This window comes from Lissotriton helveticus, chromosome 8, assembly GCF_964261635.1.
Source record: "Lissotriton helveticus chromosome 8, aLisHel1.1, whole genome shotgun sequence".
In the NCBI taxonomy this organism is placed as follows: Eukaryota; Metazoa; Chordata; class Amphibia; order Caudata; family Salamandridae; genus Lissotriton; species Lissotriton helveticus.
Window position 1 is genome coordinate 476,057,002 of NC_136069.1, and position 18,590 is coordinate 476,075,591.

The 18,590-nt window shown below is 43.5% G+C and overlaps 1 protein-coding gene across 1 annotated transcript; it reads right to left on the bottom strand.

Moving 5' to 3' along the window:
• Positions 1-729: 729 nt before the first annotated feature.
• On the bottom strand, positions 730-17,225 carry DLEU7 (deleted in lymphocytic leukemia 7). The gene is made up of 3 exons (XM_078656029.1): positions 17,130-17,225; positions 14,958-15,691; positions 730-936 (listed from the first exon to the last, which is right to left on the bottom strand). Exons 2-3 carry the CDS (start codon positions 15,543-15,545, stop codon positions 730-732), a joined length of 795 nt encoding a protein of 264 aa, XP_078512155.1. The 5' UTR covers positions 15,546-15,691; positions 17,130-17,225.
• Between the last annotated feature and the right edge of the window lie 1,365 nt (positions 17,226-18,590).

The following is an 18,590-nucleotide window of genomic DNA, read 5'->3' on the forward strand; positions in this document are numbered from 1 at the left end:
TAAGCACTGCTCACGCAGCAGTACTCTGTGGGCAAGATCCAACATACAAACTCAAGCTTGGCTCCTCAAAAGGAATGAAAAGTCGTTGCCTGACCAGTATTTGTAAATGTAGAAGAATAATCTAAGTAGTCAAGCAGAATGAGCTCTGTAGTAGTATAGAACGTACAACACAGAAACCAGGAAGCAGGAATTCAGAAATGTAGATCTGAAGTCAAAAGAAGGTATGATCACTTCTGCTACAAGAGAGCTTTTTATGGTGGAAATTATTACAGTGATGTCACTTTTCATAATGAGGGAAAATTCACATTGGGGTCACAGGGAAGAATCGGATGTGCTTGAATGAATAACGATTTGTGTGAGTATTGCACATTGATTAACACAAAAGAAATCAATTGCCCGCTTGCCACCGGAAGAAAATGTGGCAAAGCTTCAAAATAAAGTTTGTGTGGATCTACATATTATTTATGAATCAATCCACTGTTTACATGCATGTGCTGTATGTTCTTCTCTAAAATCAGCTTCCATTGGCCTCACCCAAACAACTTCAGCAGTGATTCAGGAATCATGTGCATGGCAAGTTTGTTATGCGGAAGCCTGAAATCTATCCACCACTCAACAAACTTTTCTTCAGGGTCTCATTCAGATCTCCTGGGAAACATAATACTAAGTCAGAAGAGTAGAGGAGGTCTCCTCAGCCCACAATAAATGCATTGAAATGATGCTCATTTGTCAGATGTCGGGGATGTTCTGCAGGATCTCTCTCAGAGCTGAGCGTGCATCGTCATGAGAGTCTGGAGGAAATGTTGCCAGGGACTGGATCAACTTCATGACTATGTCCTTCAAGCAGTGGTGCGCAGCGATAAGATCCCTGTCAAAGTCTTGTCCTTCCAGCTGTAGAGCCATATGGCTGCAAATGTTTCGAAATTCAATGCTATCCTACAGAATACAAAACAAATTCTGTTAGACAATGACATACTGTTTGTTTCATTAACTGAAAATACTCATTGAATCACAGTTGTTAATATGCATTGCACTGAACTGCACTTCTGTAAACACTTGCACTTAATTTTGTCACAAGATGCAACTCATAAAGTGTAATAAAAAGAAAAAAGAAACAGCTTGGTAATATCCAATTCAAATGGTAGTGCACACCAGCTTTATTTTCAACTTAGAAAACTCCAAAAGGCCCCACAAATGCCTTCCAGGTTTATCTCGTTGTAACTGCATGCATTTGGGGTCTTGGCCACTTTGAGGTTGAATGTGAGCTACTATGAAGCATTTCTGTGCCATACCATTGTAGGAGTTTGGGCCAAGCATGAGTAAGGATGGAACATAACCAAGCTCAATAGATGCTGCTTCAAATAATGAGTGCTCCAGCCTCAAATACATGTGCTAACCTTCTCTACTGAGTCTATGATTCAGAAGAATTTAGATGCCTATCAAATCTACCCGCTTCCTCCTTTTACCCACAGTATAGTTTCTATACTCTCATGCAGGGCTTTAAGTGGGATGAAAAAACAGCGGGGTCTCTCAAAGGGGCGTGTCCAGTGTAATTAAGGGCGTGGCTTACATAAACGTAAGCTAAAAATCTGTGCTTAGCATAGTGTGTCGCCCAACTTGTATTTACCTGTTTCTGTCATTGCATCCAGATATATGATTCAACAAGTAACATCATACCTACAAGTCAGGACTATTGGCGCTGTCAATGATTTTTAGTTGCATAAGATAAATCAGCAGCACGTATGGCTTGTATATAATATTAAAAAAGCTTCCACTTAAAGCCCTGGTGAAACCACGACAATGTTGCTGCTCCTTAGCTTCAAAAAGAGAAGGGAAATCCAGAGAGAAAACGTCTCTCTTTAAAGGATTTCCCTTCCCCTACAACACTCACCTGGCATGACGTTATGCCGTGTAATGCAGTGTGAGCACGCCACATCGATGTACCAGCTGTTACTGCAGTCCGGAAAAAAACGGATTGCCTGTCCCAGGCACAAAACAGAACCCGATAGAGACCCGTTTTGAGGCACCCTTTAAAAAACTGCTGGTGCTCGGCACCTGTGAGACCCGGCCCACTTAAAGCCCTGCCCCCATGCTCTATGAGTTCATCCCTATCAATGAACTGGACATAAGGACATCCCTGCCTTTCTTTTAAAAAAATGTCATGGAACACATGCAATAACAAAGTCATCAACTTAGGTCTTGCCGGCTTGCACGAATTGTCATCAGCCTAATCAATACCTTCCGTTCCCCAGTGGACACTCTCAAAGCTCTAAAACAGGTAATCATCAAAGAAACCTTCTACTGGTCCTGACAATATTATAAAAAATTGGCAGTTCTTAACCTTTTCGTTTCGATTGCCCCTTATAAAACCTTATTGGAAGCAATTTCTGCAATTTGAACCTCAAAAGAACACACAAAAATACAGAAACAAGTATACATCAACAAAAGACACAAATTATGAAATATTCTAATTTAATTCACCAACATAAAAATAAAAAATTAGAAATTTTGGTTTCAATGGGAAGGCTGAAGCTTCTCAAAATGAGGTTTAATTTAAAAAAGGTAAAGCAATGTGCTAGACTCTAGCATATCAGTTTGTCTTTTTCTTCCTATGTATGCTCTTATTTTGTTGCCTTTGCTTTAATTTGGGCCACTAATCATCCATGCTAGATTCTGTTTGCTGTACTTTTCCTGCTCCCACGAGTCAAGCTAAGGATATCCTCCAATTTCAAATTCCTTCACATTTACAGAGGGTTTTAAAATGTTAGGTTATGTTTTTTCATGTACATATACTTTATTAATCTGCCAAGATTACTTAGTTTCTAAACAGATGTGAACCCCCTGAATAGATGGCCAGTTTAAGAACCACTGTTTAAATTGTAAATTGATACTTGTATAGCGCACTACTCACCCGCAAGGGTCTCAAGGCGCTTGTACGAATACCGCTGTGGAACCCATCCTGGCTTTCCCTGGGAGGTGTCCACTCCTGGGCACCCCCAAGGTGGAGGCCAGGCATCCTTAGCGTTGTGGGGGCCGTTGTGGAGATTAAGCAAGCTATTGCCCAGAGTTGCAGAGTGGGACTCTATGATTGGAATAGGCACCGAGGCGAGAAATATCAGGTCCATGGAATTTTGAGCCCAAGACCCGCCGAGGCGGGGAATTGAACCCTGGTCCCGGGCTAGACCTCTGCATCAGGGTCTGCCGCTCTAACCATTGAGCCACATTTCTCCACTGATGATTGACCAATCTTCAGCAGACCTTGTTTTTCAACCCACTAGAATATATTTTCACCCACAAATTCGCCCTATATCTTTAGGCCAATGTCTAGTTAAATGATTTTCTGTCTGGATTTTGATGTCTCTGAGGGAATTAAATCATGCTTATGAATACTGGAAAAAGAAACGACTCAACACCAGCGACTTAGGCAGCAACTGTGCCCTACTAGATCTCTCAGCCGCAGTTGACATGGTTGATCACAATGTGTTCCTTGATCATCTGGCAACATTAGCGTGCCTCAGTCATACAACCCTGCCATGGTATGAATTCTTCTACAAAGCTTCAATCACCTAGTTAAATTAAGCCCATTTGTCCAGAAAGCGGGCAACATCATCTAGGGGTTACCTCAGGCCTCGGCCCTGCCTGTGCTCTTTCTGCAGTTTCATACGTGTGTACGAAGGCACTGCCTGTTCTGCAGTTTTCATTTTGCTGTCAGTGTTCACACCCCCAGCTTCAGTGTGCACAAGAGGAGAAGGCATTTTGAGAGACAACTACATGCAGAATTTAAAGGGACCAGGTCAATGGACATTCTAGTCCCATCCTCAGCCGTTGCTCTACAGGAGCAGCAGCAACCTTCCATGCATGCTTGGTTCTCTATCCTCAGACAAAGAGAGAAGCAGGGGGTCTGGTCCCATCTTGAAGCGTAAGGCGGGTTGTGTTGTACTTCCCAAGAGAATGATGGGGACACCAACTGCAGTCAGTCACGTGCTCAACCAGCAATTAATACAATTAATCCACAACCAATCAATTGATCTATTTAATGAATGGCTATATCTTGCACTTAATCACTAACTTGGTCCTTCTGTCACCACATAGCACCCTCTTCTAATCTTCTACAATGAGATCTGTCCTCCCAGAGATAAAGTCTCTTCACCCAAGGTAATCACCAGTTAGAAACATTCTTCAACATTTCAAAGCATGCTTATTTAGTCTGAAAAATGCTGACAATTCAGTCCAGCACTTCCAGGATTAACAATAAAATGCAATGTAGTATGTTTAGAGATATATGAGCCATATATTACAATGCCCTCAAGTTTACATAATTCTTTTGCAATGGTCGTACAGCTACAAGCTCAATCCACCTTGCTGCACTTTAAAAATAACTCATAGGGTGTGGTGAAGCTATTAAACGTGATTAAGCAACACATAGTCAGTGTTTTGGCATGCGTCCTTATTTACTCTGTCACATGCTACTCAGCAAAACATATTTCTGAAACAGATATCTAGGACAATAATTATATTTGTAAAATTAGTTTTCCGGTAAATGTCCAGTGCAATTCAAGCTGACCAATCCTTTCAGGCACCATATTTAAAAGTAGGGTGCAAATGCAAGCACTCCCCCACTGGTGGTATTATTTCTCAGCTGTCTGACATTTATAAGCTCCAGCTTAAATCTCCATTCTTGCGCTTAGCACGTATTACCTTAACAAGTGTACCCCTTACTGACCACCTTCTTAGTCAGACTCTCGCCAATGACTGCAGGACTCACTTCTCAGATAACTCGCCAAATCACCCTCTTTCCACATATCGCCATCACGCCGATTCTAACACAAGACTGTTCTAAGGTCAAGACAGCTGTGGCTCGTCAGCTAAGGTGGAGAAGTGTCGCTCCACTGAACAAAAGGAAAAATACAATTTTAATAACAATTGCTTATATTGTTTTATTTTTCCTATATGCTTCAGTGGCTCTCAGGTGGGGCGGAGATGGTGGAGTAGGGAGAGGAGTGGTTTTGACTCCTGAAGTGCGCACGGTTGATTGGCCGGCCCTCTCGGGCCGCCCAAGCAGTCCTTTGCACTTTGCATGTCCCCCACCAGGCTGAACTACACAGCCTGGTGAGTAACAGGCAAATCTTCCCACTCCCTGTATAAGAGCTGATCCATGGCACTCAAACCAATCACAACGCTGCATTTCAGCATTGTGTTTGGCTAAAGGGAGGCTAGGAAGGCGGTTGTGTTCTTCTGCTGGCCGGGAGTGCAGGAAGATGTCAGAGGGACGGAGGACGAAGGAGAAGCGTTGGCCGTTTCAGGTAAGTGGGGTTTTTTTTGTTTTCTTTTTTCTCCCCCCCCCCGCCCCAACAACCGGGTCCGGTAACAGCCGTTACCGGGTCAAGAACTAAAGCTCACCAGCAAGCGGCTCTGTTTTACACCTGTAACAAAAACAGCATGGAAAGGGAGTGCAAACAGGGTCAGACTGGGACAAAAACTAGGCCCTAGGCACCAAACAAATGTCCCTATTAGTGAAGCAAATTCCTAAAAATATGGTAATGGCAGGGAAATCAACAGAAATAAACGGCCAACCTGGCCATAAAGCCGTCTCACAACTTATAAAAAAACAGCCCACACACTGATACCACTGGGCACTGCATGATTGCCCTATAGGCCAGTTTTTGTGCAGGAAGGGGCGCCTTCTTGCACAAAAGCAATCCTAAGAGCCATTTTCCTCTTTCTATGTGTGCTGCAATTAGCAGCAGACATAGAAAGAGGAAAAAACTGGGAGAAATAAAGATATTTTTCCTCGTTACTCCTCACCACAGGAAATTCAAGAATTTGGCTCTTTCACAGGTTTACTTGATTTTGAAAATCCGGGGCAATGTCAAACTGCTCTGGTGTTGTTTAAAAACACCCACTGCAGTGGCCAAAGGATGCCTGCGGGTGTAGAGTAAGGGGGATAAGCAATTTGCACTGCAACGCCTTATTCAAGATTTCTGAGGCAACTTAAAGCTACGCAGGGTGACTTTGCGTGGATTCATAAATCTGATTCAGAGCTCTGTGTCAGGCATGTACCACTTTACGTGGTGTAAAAGTGACACAACCGAAGGATTGGTGGCCGGAAGAGGCAGCAGCTCCCCCAGCCACAGTGGAGGTGGCTAAAATCTGGGGGTGTGGTTTGTCTCCTCTCTCTCTTTCAAAGACCATACCCTTAAGGTGGTGGGTACTTGCGTTGGCCTAATTAAAACCAAGAAAAAATTATTTGAGTTGATTCCATTAACTGCAAGGAAAACAGTGGCTGTGGCGTTAATACTCTCATGCCTAGACTACAGTAACAGCCTTCTAGCTGGGGTTAATAAATCAACTTTGAAGAGACTACAGGTAGTACAACATGCAGCTGCTAGACTCGTTTTTAAACTCCCTCGTAGGTTATCATCAGCAGAAGCTCTGAAAACTCTTCATTGGCTTCTGCTACACAAGAGAATTCTATTCAAACTCTTGGTCATTACCTTCAGAGCTACCTGCCAAATTGGACCAGAATATCTCTCTCTGAGATTCACACCATACACCACAGGGAGGATACTTAGATCTACATAGCCGCGGCCCGTGGAGGGAGTTCCGGTGGGGCAGACAGGCAGGGCAGGGGAGGGGCAGGGTGGGGGGTGGTAAACACTGGAATATGGATGATTGCAGGTAAGTAAACAATTAAATTAATAAAACGAATTGCGTTCCCTGCCCTGCATCGCAAAATGCGAATTAATTAACGTAAAACAAGTATTGGATTTTCTGGGCCTTGTTTATATTTATTTATATATTTTTATTTATATATAGAATTTGCTTTTGCTGACAGTGACATTCATTTATTAACCTCATCTGCTCCCAAACCAGCTACCCCTATCCTGACTGACATCACTCTGCCCTATGAGTTTATACCAGGGGTCTGCAACCTTTTTTTCAACAAGAGCTACTTATGTTCAATGAAAATCATCCAGAGCGACTAAAATCATTAGTGTTTTGTTATAGTGACCACATCTGACACAGTTACATGACTTATCAATCAAATATCAGATTTAAACATATTTTGGAAAACCAGCCATTTATTTCCAAACACCATCTTATGAGTTCTAAAAAAATACAAGCTTTTCATTTTTTCGTACCTATATAAAAATTCAGTCAAGCAAAACTTCTAATTTAGTCGTTGGGCTGTGCACAGGTGAGCCACTTACAGGTAGCTGAAGAGTTAACTGCCAGTAGCTCACGAGCTTCTCTACTAAGAGTAGCCTAGTTTATGCTGTGACATACTAAGTGCGAGCGTTACCATAGTTTATCATCTCAGTCCCCATCCATTATCCTACAGTCTCCCCACTGAGTGTACCCAGGGGCTCACCTCGACTCTCTCAATAAAAAAATAACTAAAGACCAACTGTGCTGGTACATGAAGACCTAGAAATAACACATAATGCCTGCAGCTTAGGAACTAACCACAGAGCTTGATTTGAGCTGGTGGTTTCCAGTGCCCACCAACACAATTGCTGGTACTTAATTGCCGTAACCTGCACTTATGAAATCTGCCACCCGGTGGCGCTGCTTAAGCAATTTAAAGATGAGCAGAAAAACAGTTGTTGGTTATTTCAATATACATTGAAAACAATATCTGCGACTGCTACCCAAGCCATTCCTAAAGCTTTGGCTGCCTCAAACAGTCTAAATTGTCATACTTGTAACGGTGTGATGGTCAGTGGTTGTGTAAGTACAGTGGCAATGTGTGGTGCAAACTGCGGTGGCCTATTGACGAGGGCCCGGGCACCTAAGATTTTTTTTACAAATTAAGCACTGAATCAATGTGATTTATCATCGCTTCCGGTACATATCAAGCACACCACCCATTAAACAAAATAAAAACGTAACTTCAAAACTGGTTGTATGAATCAGCTAAAACAAATGGAAGAGGGAGCGAGACACATCATGCTAATAAGCACCCAAAGTGCTTTCTGAGGCCACGTGCCTTCCACCCTTCAGGCGCGGCCGTATTTAGACTCCACCACACCCAGGCCCAAGGAACAACAACCTCTGAATGCATAATGAGCATTCCCGACAATATTTAAACAGTTTTCATAATTTGTACACAGATACCGCCTGCTATTGCTCATACCAGCTTTATTTCCTGTTTCAGGCACGCTTTTACAATTTTGGTTTTGGAATTTCAATTTATTACGAAAATACACTGTAATTTTCCTTCACACTTCACCTTGAGTGTGTGTTTTTTCTCTATCGATGTATCACTTTGTTTAATTGGCTTGTTACAGACAACAGAGTAATTCAGCACTAACAGATGGAAATCCTAGAACTGAATACAAAAAAATGGTGCCTAGATTAAGAAAGCACTGGGGTGTGCAATGGCGCCAAACTAATGGCAAATGTGCTATAGAAATGGTAATAAAATAACACAAATTATTTAAAGTTTCTACTTCCTTACAGGAATGGTGAGTGTAAAAAAATGGAATTTCGCTCTTTGAAATGTGTCTGATCTTTGTTTTATATTTTTGGGCAGGAAATTGCGAACTCCTAAACTTAAAACAATGGCACCAAACTAATGGAAGATGTTACTATACAAATGTTAATACAATAACACAAATTATTTAAAGTTTGAACTTCCTTACAGGAATGGTGAGTATAAAAAATTAGAATTTCGCTGTTTCAAATCTGCCTAATCTTAGTTTTATATTCTTTGGCAGGAAATTGCGAACTACTCCTTACAAACTTTAAAGTGTTAGATAGGTAAATTATTGGGATAATGCTAAGTGTTTATCGTCTTGTCTTGCTAGTAATAACATTTCATGTGTTGGGAAGTAGCAATACATGTTTTGATTGGGCAAAAGTTCTTTGCTTCCACATAAAAGTGCTTGTCCTCCACATATCTGTAATAATGTTGTTTATTTATCCACCTGCCTAGGCTTGAACGTTCAGGGGCGCACACACTGTTATGCTACTAACGTTTTTAGATAACTAGATATATTTTGGGGTTTTCTTTGGCAGCAGCACAGATAGGATACAGCAGCCATTACACTGGGCCAAGTACAATCTCTTCTACCCTTGACTCTCAGAGTAGCAGGGATGAGCAGTCACAATCTTCTCAGAGAGGTTGTGTGGGGTGATAAAGCTCAACACTCAACAATTCACCAACACAATAACTCCATTGTACAGCTCAGTCCTTGTCTTTCGAGAAAAGAAAGTACTTTTAAATATACAGTTGCACTAAATATTACACAATTCAGTTTGTTATACCAGTTGCAGTCCATGGGTACACTTTTTCTTTGAGGTGCAACACCCTACCCGATCCCTTTACCAATCCCTCTTGGATGTCGTTCTGGCCGTGGGTCCCCCACCCCCTTTCTGGGAAATGCGGTAATCATGTGAATTGAACACAAGTGCAGCCTTTTATCTCTCACAGTCACATGAGCTCTCAGTTTCAAGCCCTATCTCCTCGGTGTATTAGGTAGGCATGATTCAGTCCTCAGCATTTATGGTTTGAACGACCCTCCTGTGCATCTCATATGGAGGCCATGGTGAGCAGCAAGTGTGCTCGGCGACGAGGGAAGCCGGGTGTGAGCCTCGTTCATATGCGAGTCTACCCAGCCTCAGAGTCTTGAGAGCAGATGTGCAGATCTAGCCTCAGAAGTCGTAGATGGTTGCCACTATGTGGACCTGCCTAGGTCCAGGACAGTCGCAGCCCAGACAGAGCCAACAGTGGACATAGCAGTTCTGGTCATGATTGGGCCTACAATAATCACAATAGTTGCAGCCCATGCCTACAATAATCACAGTGGTTGCAATCCCCATCTGGTCATTTGATGATCATTGTAGTGGCAGGCCCATTCCAAGCCTACGATGATCAAGACAGTTGCCGATCCTGTACGGTGGTACTATGATCAAGGAAGTTGCAGCTCTGGCCAGGTACCAGTGAGAGAGACCAAAGGAGTCTCCAAGACAGACTTTCTCTATGCCTCTCTCAGCAGGCAGGAAGACTTCTAGGTGCTTCAGGTAGATCCACACTGCCTCCAGTAGAAAGTGCAGACTTCAGGTGATAGCCCCTAACCTCTGAGAGACAGGCTGTCAGGCAGATACCAGCCATGGTTGCACAACAGTCCTTTGAAAACTCCATGGACCACTTTGTTGCAATGGTTATAAATGACTTGGAAATGGTAAATAGTGGGGTGGTTTGGGTCCCACTTTCATACACAACTGGATCCACAACAGGGGGTGTGGATCCACTGTCTCAAACTGCAGAATCCATTTGGGGTGCTTCCTCTTTCAAGTGTCCATTTCAGGCTGCTCTCCAGACACAGCCTTTGAGTAGACTGATGCTTCTCACAGCGGGGACCACTGGGACTGTCTCCATCTAGAAGCACCCATATCAGAGGCATAATGAGGTTAAGATTTCTGCACCTTCAACCGAAGGAGGATTCAGGGACAGACAAAAGAGCAGTTCTCACCTAAAAACGTCATCCTCTCACACAGGAGAAACTGTAGTCCCCCGCCTCACCTCACCCATCAATCAAATGACAGTGCTCAGGAAGACCAATCAGCAGCTCTGTGCTAACAAAAGGCCTCTTGAAATGTCTAAAGGTAGCCCTGCCTCCATCCTCCTCACTTGAGCGACTGATTCTCCAACCTCCAGCTACAGGAATGCAGTCAACGCACTTCCACTGTCTGTCTGCCTCACCCTCCATTGTGTGCTATGTCAGGCCAGGGGCATCCAAAATGGATACCACTGGCCACCATTACTCAGGCTCACACTCCCATACACTACACATGCGTTACACGCACTACACAAGGATATGCACTCAACATCTACAAGGGATGCCAGTGTGGGGGTCTGAGCATGCCTACACATAACACCAGAACGAAGTAGGTCAGAAGGTCTCATTTCCTGTGACACAGACAAAGAAGTCTGCCCACACTACTGATCTTTTCTATAAACATGTTACCATGCCACTACCGCCTTTGCCTTATGCCCAGGACAGAGATAGTCGTACACTGACCATAATGAGAGCACCCTTTGTGCATCCATCATGGTCATAGGACAGGTCCTCACATCAGAATAGGCCTAGGCCTCTGCACTCGGCACACCCGCTTAGATTAGAAACACCAGAGCCAAGATAAATGTCAGAATCAAATCAGTAAATATGAACCAATGTTGGGCCTTGATAACCTACTTGACGATCAGGATATAGCAAATGATATCCCGATTTTGGACTCCATAGGGTTAGCTAAATGCACTGTAGCAGCAACTCAAATTTTACAGCTGACTGTGGGGCATGACTTAAGGGCATGCAATGGCCGTTTTCAGGCTGATAGACCAGCAGCCCCAACCTTTTCAAAAGGTAACTGTAAGTCACACATAGATTTTATATTGGTCTCTCTGAGTCTCTGGTACCTAGCTATTGGTTTTAAAATAGATACCAGGACAGAGAGCGACCATTTACCACTTCAACTATGGTTAAACCCCCAACCTTTTAAATCTAAATCTGCTGAAGAGATCGTATTGATTGACTCTTCCGGGGAACTGCAAGTATCAAATAATAGACGCGCCTTGAGATGGCCTTATATCCTGGCTAAGGACTCCACGATGCTAAATATTTATAATGCCTTTTCTGATACCATTGCATCTTACCAGAAGCCCTAATTAGGCACTCATGGTGTGTTAGATTTACATTATCAACTGGTAGATGCTTTAACTCCCTTTTTGAGTAAAATCTGTAAAAGGGATAAGAACCTAAATGATAATCATTTAGAGCTAGTTAATCCCTGGTACAACAAAGAATGCCGTTTAGCGAAGACCCACTTGATTCAGGCTGTTAAAACTAAAAAAACATATTGCATAAGAGAAAGTAGGTATGCATATAACAAAACCCTGTCTCAGGCAAAAAAAGCGTGGGATGATGCACTATGGGATGATCTCTTAACTGCAGCTAAACTGAGAGATCAGAGTACCTTTTGGAGCATAATATCGAAGGGGAATAGAAAGGGTGGATCACCAAAGGATATTTACTTAGACGAGAAAACTTGGTGCGACCATTTTACTAAGCTCTATTCATATGGTGAAGAAGAGTTGCCCCCACAAGTTCAAGAGAGCAACCTAGCATTGAGCAGTGTCCCTTTATGTTTTAGTTTAGAGGAGACTATGCAGGCATTACAGGCAATTAAAGCAGGTAAAGCCCCAGGACCTGATAAGATCCCCGGTGACTTACTAAAGCATGACGTTGAAGTATGGGGTCCTTATATTAATTTTTTATGTAATTCCATAGTGGCTGGTACACCGATCCCTGATAGCTGGAAAGGGGCAGAAATTGTTACCATTTTTAAAAAAGGGGATCGTTATGATCCGGGCAATTATCGCCCAATTAGTTAAATTGATCTTTTACAGAAGGTTTTTGCCAGACATATTTTAAATAGACTTTTAAATTGGATTGAGGAGACCCAGACATTGACCAAATACCAAGCAAGGTTTAGGTCAAAAATCAGAATGGTGGATCAAGTATTTAGATTCACGTGCCTTTGTTGGAAATATGTTAACATAAGAAAGGGGAGTCTGTATGTGGCATTTATAGACTTGAGGGCCGCTTTCGACCTCGTCCCACGTAATCTTCTGTGGTGCACATTAAAAAATATGGGGGTCCCCGGCGAGTTACTTCAAGAACTTATTAAACGACACACAGGGAACTATGCCAAAGTCAGATGGGGGATGGGAGGTGAAGTATCCAAGCCCATCCCTGTGAATCGTGGCGTACGCCAAGGCTGTGTGCTGGCGCCCACACTTTTCTCATTATATGTTAATGACATACCTGCATATTTGAGAGACTGTGTTCACGACTCCCCGAAGCTGGGAGACGAGGCAATTACGGCACTTCTTTTTGCCGACGATACAATCCTCATCTCCCAGAGTCCAAAGGGTCTCCAAAATGTCGTGAATAAATTCTATGGATACTGTGTCGAGAAGGGGTTAGAAATAAACTCGTCCAAAACTAAATATATGTACATAAACCTACAAAAGTCCTTCAGGAAAAATTTGGCATTAAATTATCAAAAATTGGAGTATGTGGAGAGTTTTAATTACCTGGGTATTATGCTGGACAGTGCCCTTTCGTGGAAGGAGCATCTTGTAAAAAGTAGATTGTCCTTTAAACAAAATTTGATGCCTATACTAAAAGTGCACGGTGCAAGTCATTCCAAAGCATTTACGCCGGCACTTGAAGTATTTAAGGCAAAGGCCCAATCAGCGGCCCTTTATGGTGCTGAGGTTTGGGGGCATTGTTGCAAAAGCAATTTTGAACGGGAAGAGAATCACTTCATACGCAGGGTGTTAAAAATTCCAACTAGAACTCCTTTAGTTCCAGTGTTTCTGGATATTGACCTTAAACGGACCGATTATCATGCTATCTTAAGGCCCTTGTTGTACTGGGTAAGGCTTTGGATTACTCCGGAGTTGAGTAATTACAAAAGTGGCCTGTTAGAAGTCATTCAGATTGATGAGTACAAGAAAATTGCATGGTTAAAACATATTTCTCTTTGGTGCACTAGGTTGGGGCTATCCCATTATTGGGAAGAGCCTCAAAATAAGACACCCCCATGCAAAAAACTTCTAAAGTCCGCTTTTTGGTCGTATGTGAATGGTGAGCTACTTCATAGTTCATCCATTGGTACACTAACTCAGAAATTCCTGAATGTAAAGGACAACGCTGGATTTGAATCTTTTATGGACGAGATAGGACCACCATTAGCGAAAACACTATATTTGCAATTCAGATATGGGGTGCTCCAGACGAATGCAAATACTTGTTGGTGGGGGGGCAAAAATGATAGTGGTTTTTGTACTCTCTGCTCTCAAAATGCAAAGGAAGATGATGTCCATCTAATGTTCTTTTGCCCGGTCTATAAGTTACCCAGAGACCGTTGGATCAGACCCCTCTGTAAAAACATGGGGGTTAGATCCTATAAAGAAGCAGAACGTATAATTAAGTCTAACTCCTCTCAACTGATAGTGTTTTGCATAAGTAGGTTTCTATTCAATGTGTATTTAACTAGAAAACGGCTTGGTTACAAGCTGTAATGTAACATTGGGGACCGTAGCTTCCTCTACTCTACACAATTCATCATAGATAGGACTGGGTTTATACTCTTAATGTGTTTTAATGTGTTTTAAAGGTTTTAAATCTGGCTTTTAGTATAAATAACTTTTGTTTTATATAAATTATTGAATGAGATCGTGTTTTTAATATGGTATTGCAAAATCCTGTTATGAATTAATTGTTGACTGCCCCCTTTTTCATCTATTGTAATCTGAACCTGTGATTAATCGCTGCTACTAATTGCTGCTATAATACATTGTAGATAATTGTTGCAAATGTTTTTCTTTTTGTACTCCCTGCTTTTATGGCTGTATTAGCCGAAATAAAGTTGATACAACAACAACAAATGTCGGAATCGGAAATTCATGCAAATGTGCACTCGGCAGGGGAACATGCCTGTTTATCCCAAGGGGAATGTTTACTAGTTTCCAGTTCTTAACACCCAGATCCCCGCTAGTGTTCTAAAAATGAATTAAAAAAAACACGTCTGCCCAAAGAAAGACAGAATCCATACTTATGAGAGTGTTTGACAACAGTTTGTTAAGTAGACCCCCAAGAAAATATCGCGAAGTATTGATAAATATCTCAAAAACGTGTGAAATCATTAACGCATTCTGAAATCCTACCCGAGTTTCCAAAATCCAACCCTATCACCAAACTGTGACATAGTGTGTTGTGGTCTGTGATGTAGTGCACTTCAAAAAAAGCACTGAGTTCCAAGAGGGTGTTCTGCAATGCCCGCACATTGGTTGCAAGCTAGCGCCTTACAGGCTGCGTAGTGCTTAAGTGGCCAACTTTCACAAACCAAGAAGCAAGGTGACATCAGGTGACAGCGGCGCCTACCTTCAGATGAACGCCGAGGGGCTGGTTCTCCGCCAGTGGGGTCAGCAAACATTGCTCCACTGACAGCAGCTGGGAGGTTAAGTCCGTCACCCTGGACAGTCTGTTGTCCGAGGCCCTCTCTGCCAGGGTCCGGGTCACACGGCCGGAGCCGGACAGGTGAGATGCAGCCGGTTGAGCCGAGCGCCGGGCAGCGAGCGCCCTCTGGCGGCCGGAGTGCGCGGTGGGACGCAGACGCCCCTCTGCGCTCCTCTCGGTTGTCCTGGAGCTGCACTGCTGCTCTGGGTCACTCTCCGCCCTGGCAACCCTGCAGCCCGTGTCACAGGCCACGCGTGACGTGTCACCTCCATCTTGATGCGTATGAGGGGTACCTCCACCATCCAGGGTCCCTGCAGGCACACTGGAGCCTTCGGGGCTCAGGCCCTTCTTCTGCTGCAGATGCCGGAGGGTTTTCAGGGCCACCGTTTGGTGTGAGATAGAGGCCAGCAGAGGCCCCTGCCTGGCCATGTGGTGGTTTTCATGTGCGTCTAAGGCCAGGTCCTTCTTCCACTGCTGCAGGTTGCTGTGTGTGAAGCAGTCCATCGTGGTCATTTCTGAGTGTGTGGCCGGCTCCTCCCCAGCTGGCCTGGCGTGGCCGTGTGAAGTGTGCAGATAGGACTCGGGGTCAGCCACCCTTCTCAAAACTCTCCAGTCAGCATTCTTCTGGACGGGGTGAGAATCGAGCCTGTGGCGTTTTCCTGACAGAATATAAAAAAACAGAAGTTACTCTTCTTCCGCATAAGGAGTGTCATGTGGGTCACAGGAAGCCACCTGGCGGGCTGTGGGCGACTGGACCCAAGAACCCTCAACCCACCCAGCCCTGGGTGTAGAACAATGTTCACCTAAGCACATGCATGACCTGTTGCTGTGGAGATACAACGCCCCTGAGTCTCGTGCCAGGCCCTAATGGGTTGGAATGTTTCAGGATGTTTTTGCGCTCAGGGCTGCAAGTAAGGAGAATACATTTGTAGGAAACATATTTGGACATTGACGTGCCGTAAAATAATGAGAAATACTAAAGTCAAATAAAATAAATACCGTACCACTAAAAGAGAAAGGGGGTATGCATGCTGGGGGCATGATTAAATTGGTAGTTAAACACCTTCTCCGTGTCTCACCCAGATAATAATCCATCAGCATACCTGAAGCATTTTATCAAGTGGGATATTTATATGGAATGTTGTAGAGCGGCCTCATAAACTGTTAAATTATTTCACAAGTCTGAGTGAATTGGTTGAGTCAGTGTTCATGTTTTGAGAAGCTCCAATGTACTACAAAGGCTAACAGCATTTCATCTTTTAATTAATCACGTTTAATGATAACACATTCTACTACACGTTTCCAGAAAAGTCAAATTTACTCTGTAACAGTTTTATTTCATGCCTTAAAAAAAACATTTTCCTATACAGCAAAACTGTCACGTACAGGTTTTTTTTCTCAAGTGGATGAAGGGATTGTTAGCACTGTATTGTTCACGTCTGTATCGGAAATGTAATTGGTCACTTTGCATGCATTTACACTAAACGTCGAATTTGGAACCACATTTGCACCTACTGACAGGTTCAGAACTGTGATTTTGCACCGGTGGCTTGTGCCTTTCCAGTGGTCGGTCAGTGCAAACGCAAACGCACAATTGTCGTGCGAGAGTGCGATGTATGCAACGAGCCCCCTGCATACATTCTAACATTTCAAATATAATACATCTCTGATCGAACGGTGCTTGTTTTCCTAGTTGGACGCATGGGCTCGTGCGCATTCCTAATGGAGGCGGTTCCGGGAGGGAGCGGGTTGAATGAAAACAGCCAGCGAATAGTTTCATCTCTGCAGTGTAAGCTTCCACGTGTGAGGGGGTTAACAACACCAAACCTGCCAGCGCAGCAAAACACACACACCGAAGACCCTCCCTAAAAGGCTTTAGTGCTCAATAAAAAAAAAACTCGCGACACCCTTATACGCACATATGATTTAAAAATCATAAACGACAAAACAATGCACAATTATAAATGTTAGCAATAAACACACATATGCAAGTGGTAAGAATGGAGGTCTGTCGGTGTTTCAAAGGCGGTATTAGAGCAGGGAGGGCAGAGGGTTGAATTAAAGATAGGGTTAGTAGCTCAACTGACTGGACGATACCATTTCTCTATTTGACGCGCTGTGTGATCTTGTCCAATATCGTCATCCGCTCTGTTGGCCTCGTTTTCCCCCGACTTATTATTGATAACGGTGGGGGACAATAATCCCTTGGCTTTAGGCTATGTGTAAATGCAGCCCGCGAGACAATGACAGCGCACCGGCCCCCAGTGACCCCACTCCCCACCCCTCCCCACCCCATCCCCCCGCTCCCTCCCGTGGCTTAGCCGCACTGGTTGTATACATTACCTTGGGTACCAGCAGATGCACAGCACAGCAAGGAACCCTCTCATTGGCTCCGGGAACAGTCCATTTGACAGATTAAATTTCGATCCACTGCCTTTAAGCCGGCTGGAGTTGTGATGTAACCTTAAAAAACAGGTTGCGGGAGGAGGCAGGCGCAACTGTTAATTATTACACACCAGTCAGTGCAGGAAATATAAAAGCATCACACGAGTGGAAGCGAAGGGCGGAGCTCAACGAATCCTCTTTGTCACAGGCATTAATATCCCGATTTTCCTGCCAGACCGCAATTGGAAATTCATGAATCTGTTTTGTCGCAAGTGTGATGTCCTGGGGTCATTAAAGTGTGTCACTGCTACAACAGACTTTTTTAAAACAGTGACACTCGGGCGTCTTATCATTCGGTCATAAACAATAAATGCAAATGAATAAATGTCTAAAAATGTCAAAATGGACAGCCTCGTCTGCAGTGCGCAGATTTAGCCGACTTGTCTGCAGAAAACAACCTCACGCTCCCCGCAGCCATATGCAATATTGTATTGTAACATTTATCCTAGCGCTTACTATCTCTGTGTGAGTCTCCGAAGCGCTTACCTACATGAGTAGCCTGCTCTTTTTTTCCCACAGATCAAATGTTTTGAATGTTGTTTTCCTGGAAAAGTGCATTATCTGCTCGAAATACTTTGACTAAAGCTGTTGTAATTATTTTCATGCTTTTTATACAAAGGGTATTTGTTTTTTCACTAAATAATTGATTTTAAGAAATAGAAGGAACAAGCACAGCAAAAGGAACACATTGAAACTAATGTTTGAAATGATCAAATAGTTTGGGTACCAGTTTCGATGCCCCGAATGGTGTATTGAGGGGTGCCAGTCCTTACCAAACCCCAGGAGGGTGGGGTACAGAGTGGCAACAGTGAGAGGTCTACCAAGCATTGCCTGGCTTTGAGGTATGAGGCTATACCTCTTAGAGCATTTCCACGTTTTCCGAGATGATGGAGTCTCGGTGGTAGTGGGCAGGGTTGGACAGGTCTATAGGGCAATCAAGCAGTGCCCGATTGGCTGGTCTGACAGATTAGGGCGTGGCCTGGTTTTTAAGACTTTGTGGGCCGGTTTTATGACCAGGTGGCCGGTTTCTACTTTTGATTTCACTGATATTAACACACATGCATGAAGTCTCCCATACTTTGCATAAAGTGTGTCTTTACAAGTTCAAAACTG

What these genes read in the sequence shown, in the direction of transcription:
- DLEU7 (XM_078656029.1), bottom strand. Translation starts at nt 15,545, where the DNA reads ATGACCACGATGGACTGCTTCACACACAGCAACCTGCAGCAGTGGAAG. An exon ending in CCCTCGGCGTTCATCTGAAG is followed by an intron (nt 937 to 14,957) that starts GTAGGCGCCGCT and finishes TGTATTCTGTAG; the next exon opens with GATAGCATTGAATTTCGAAA.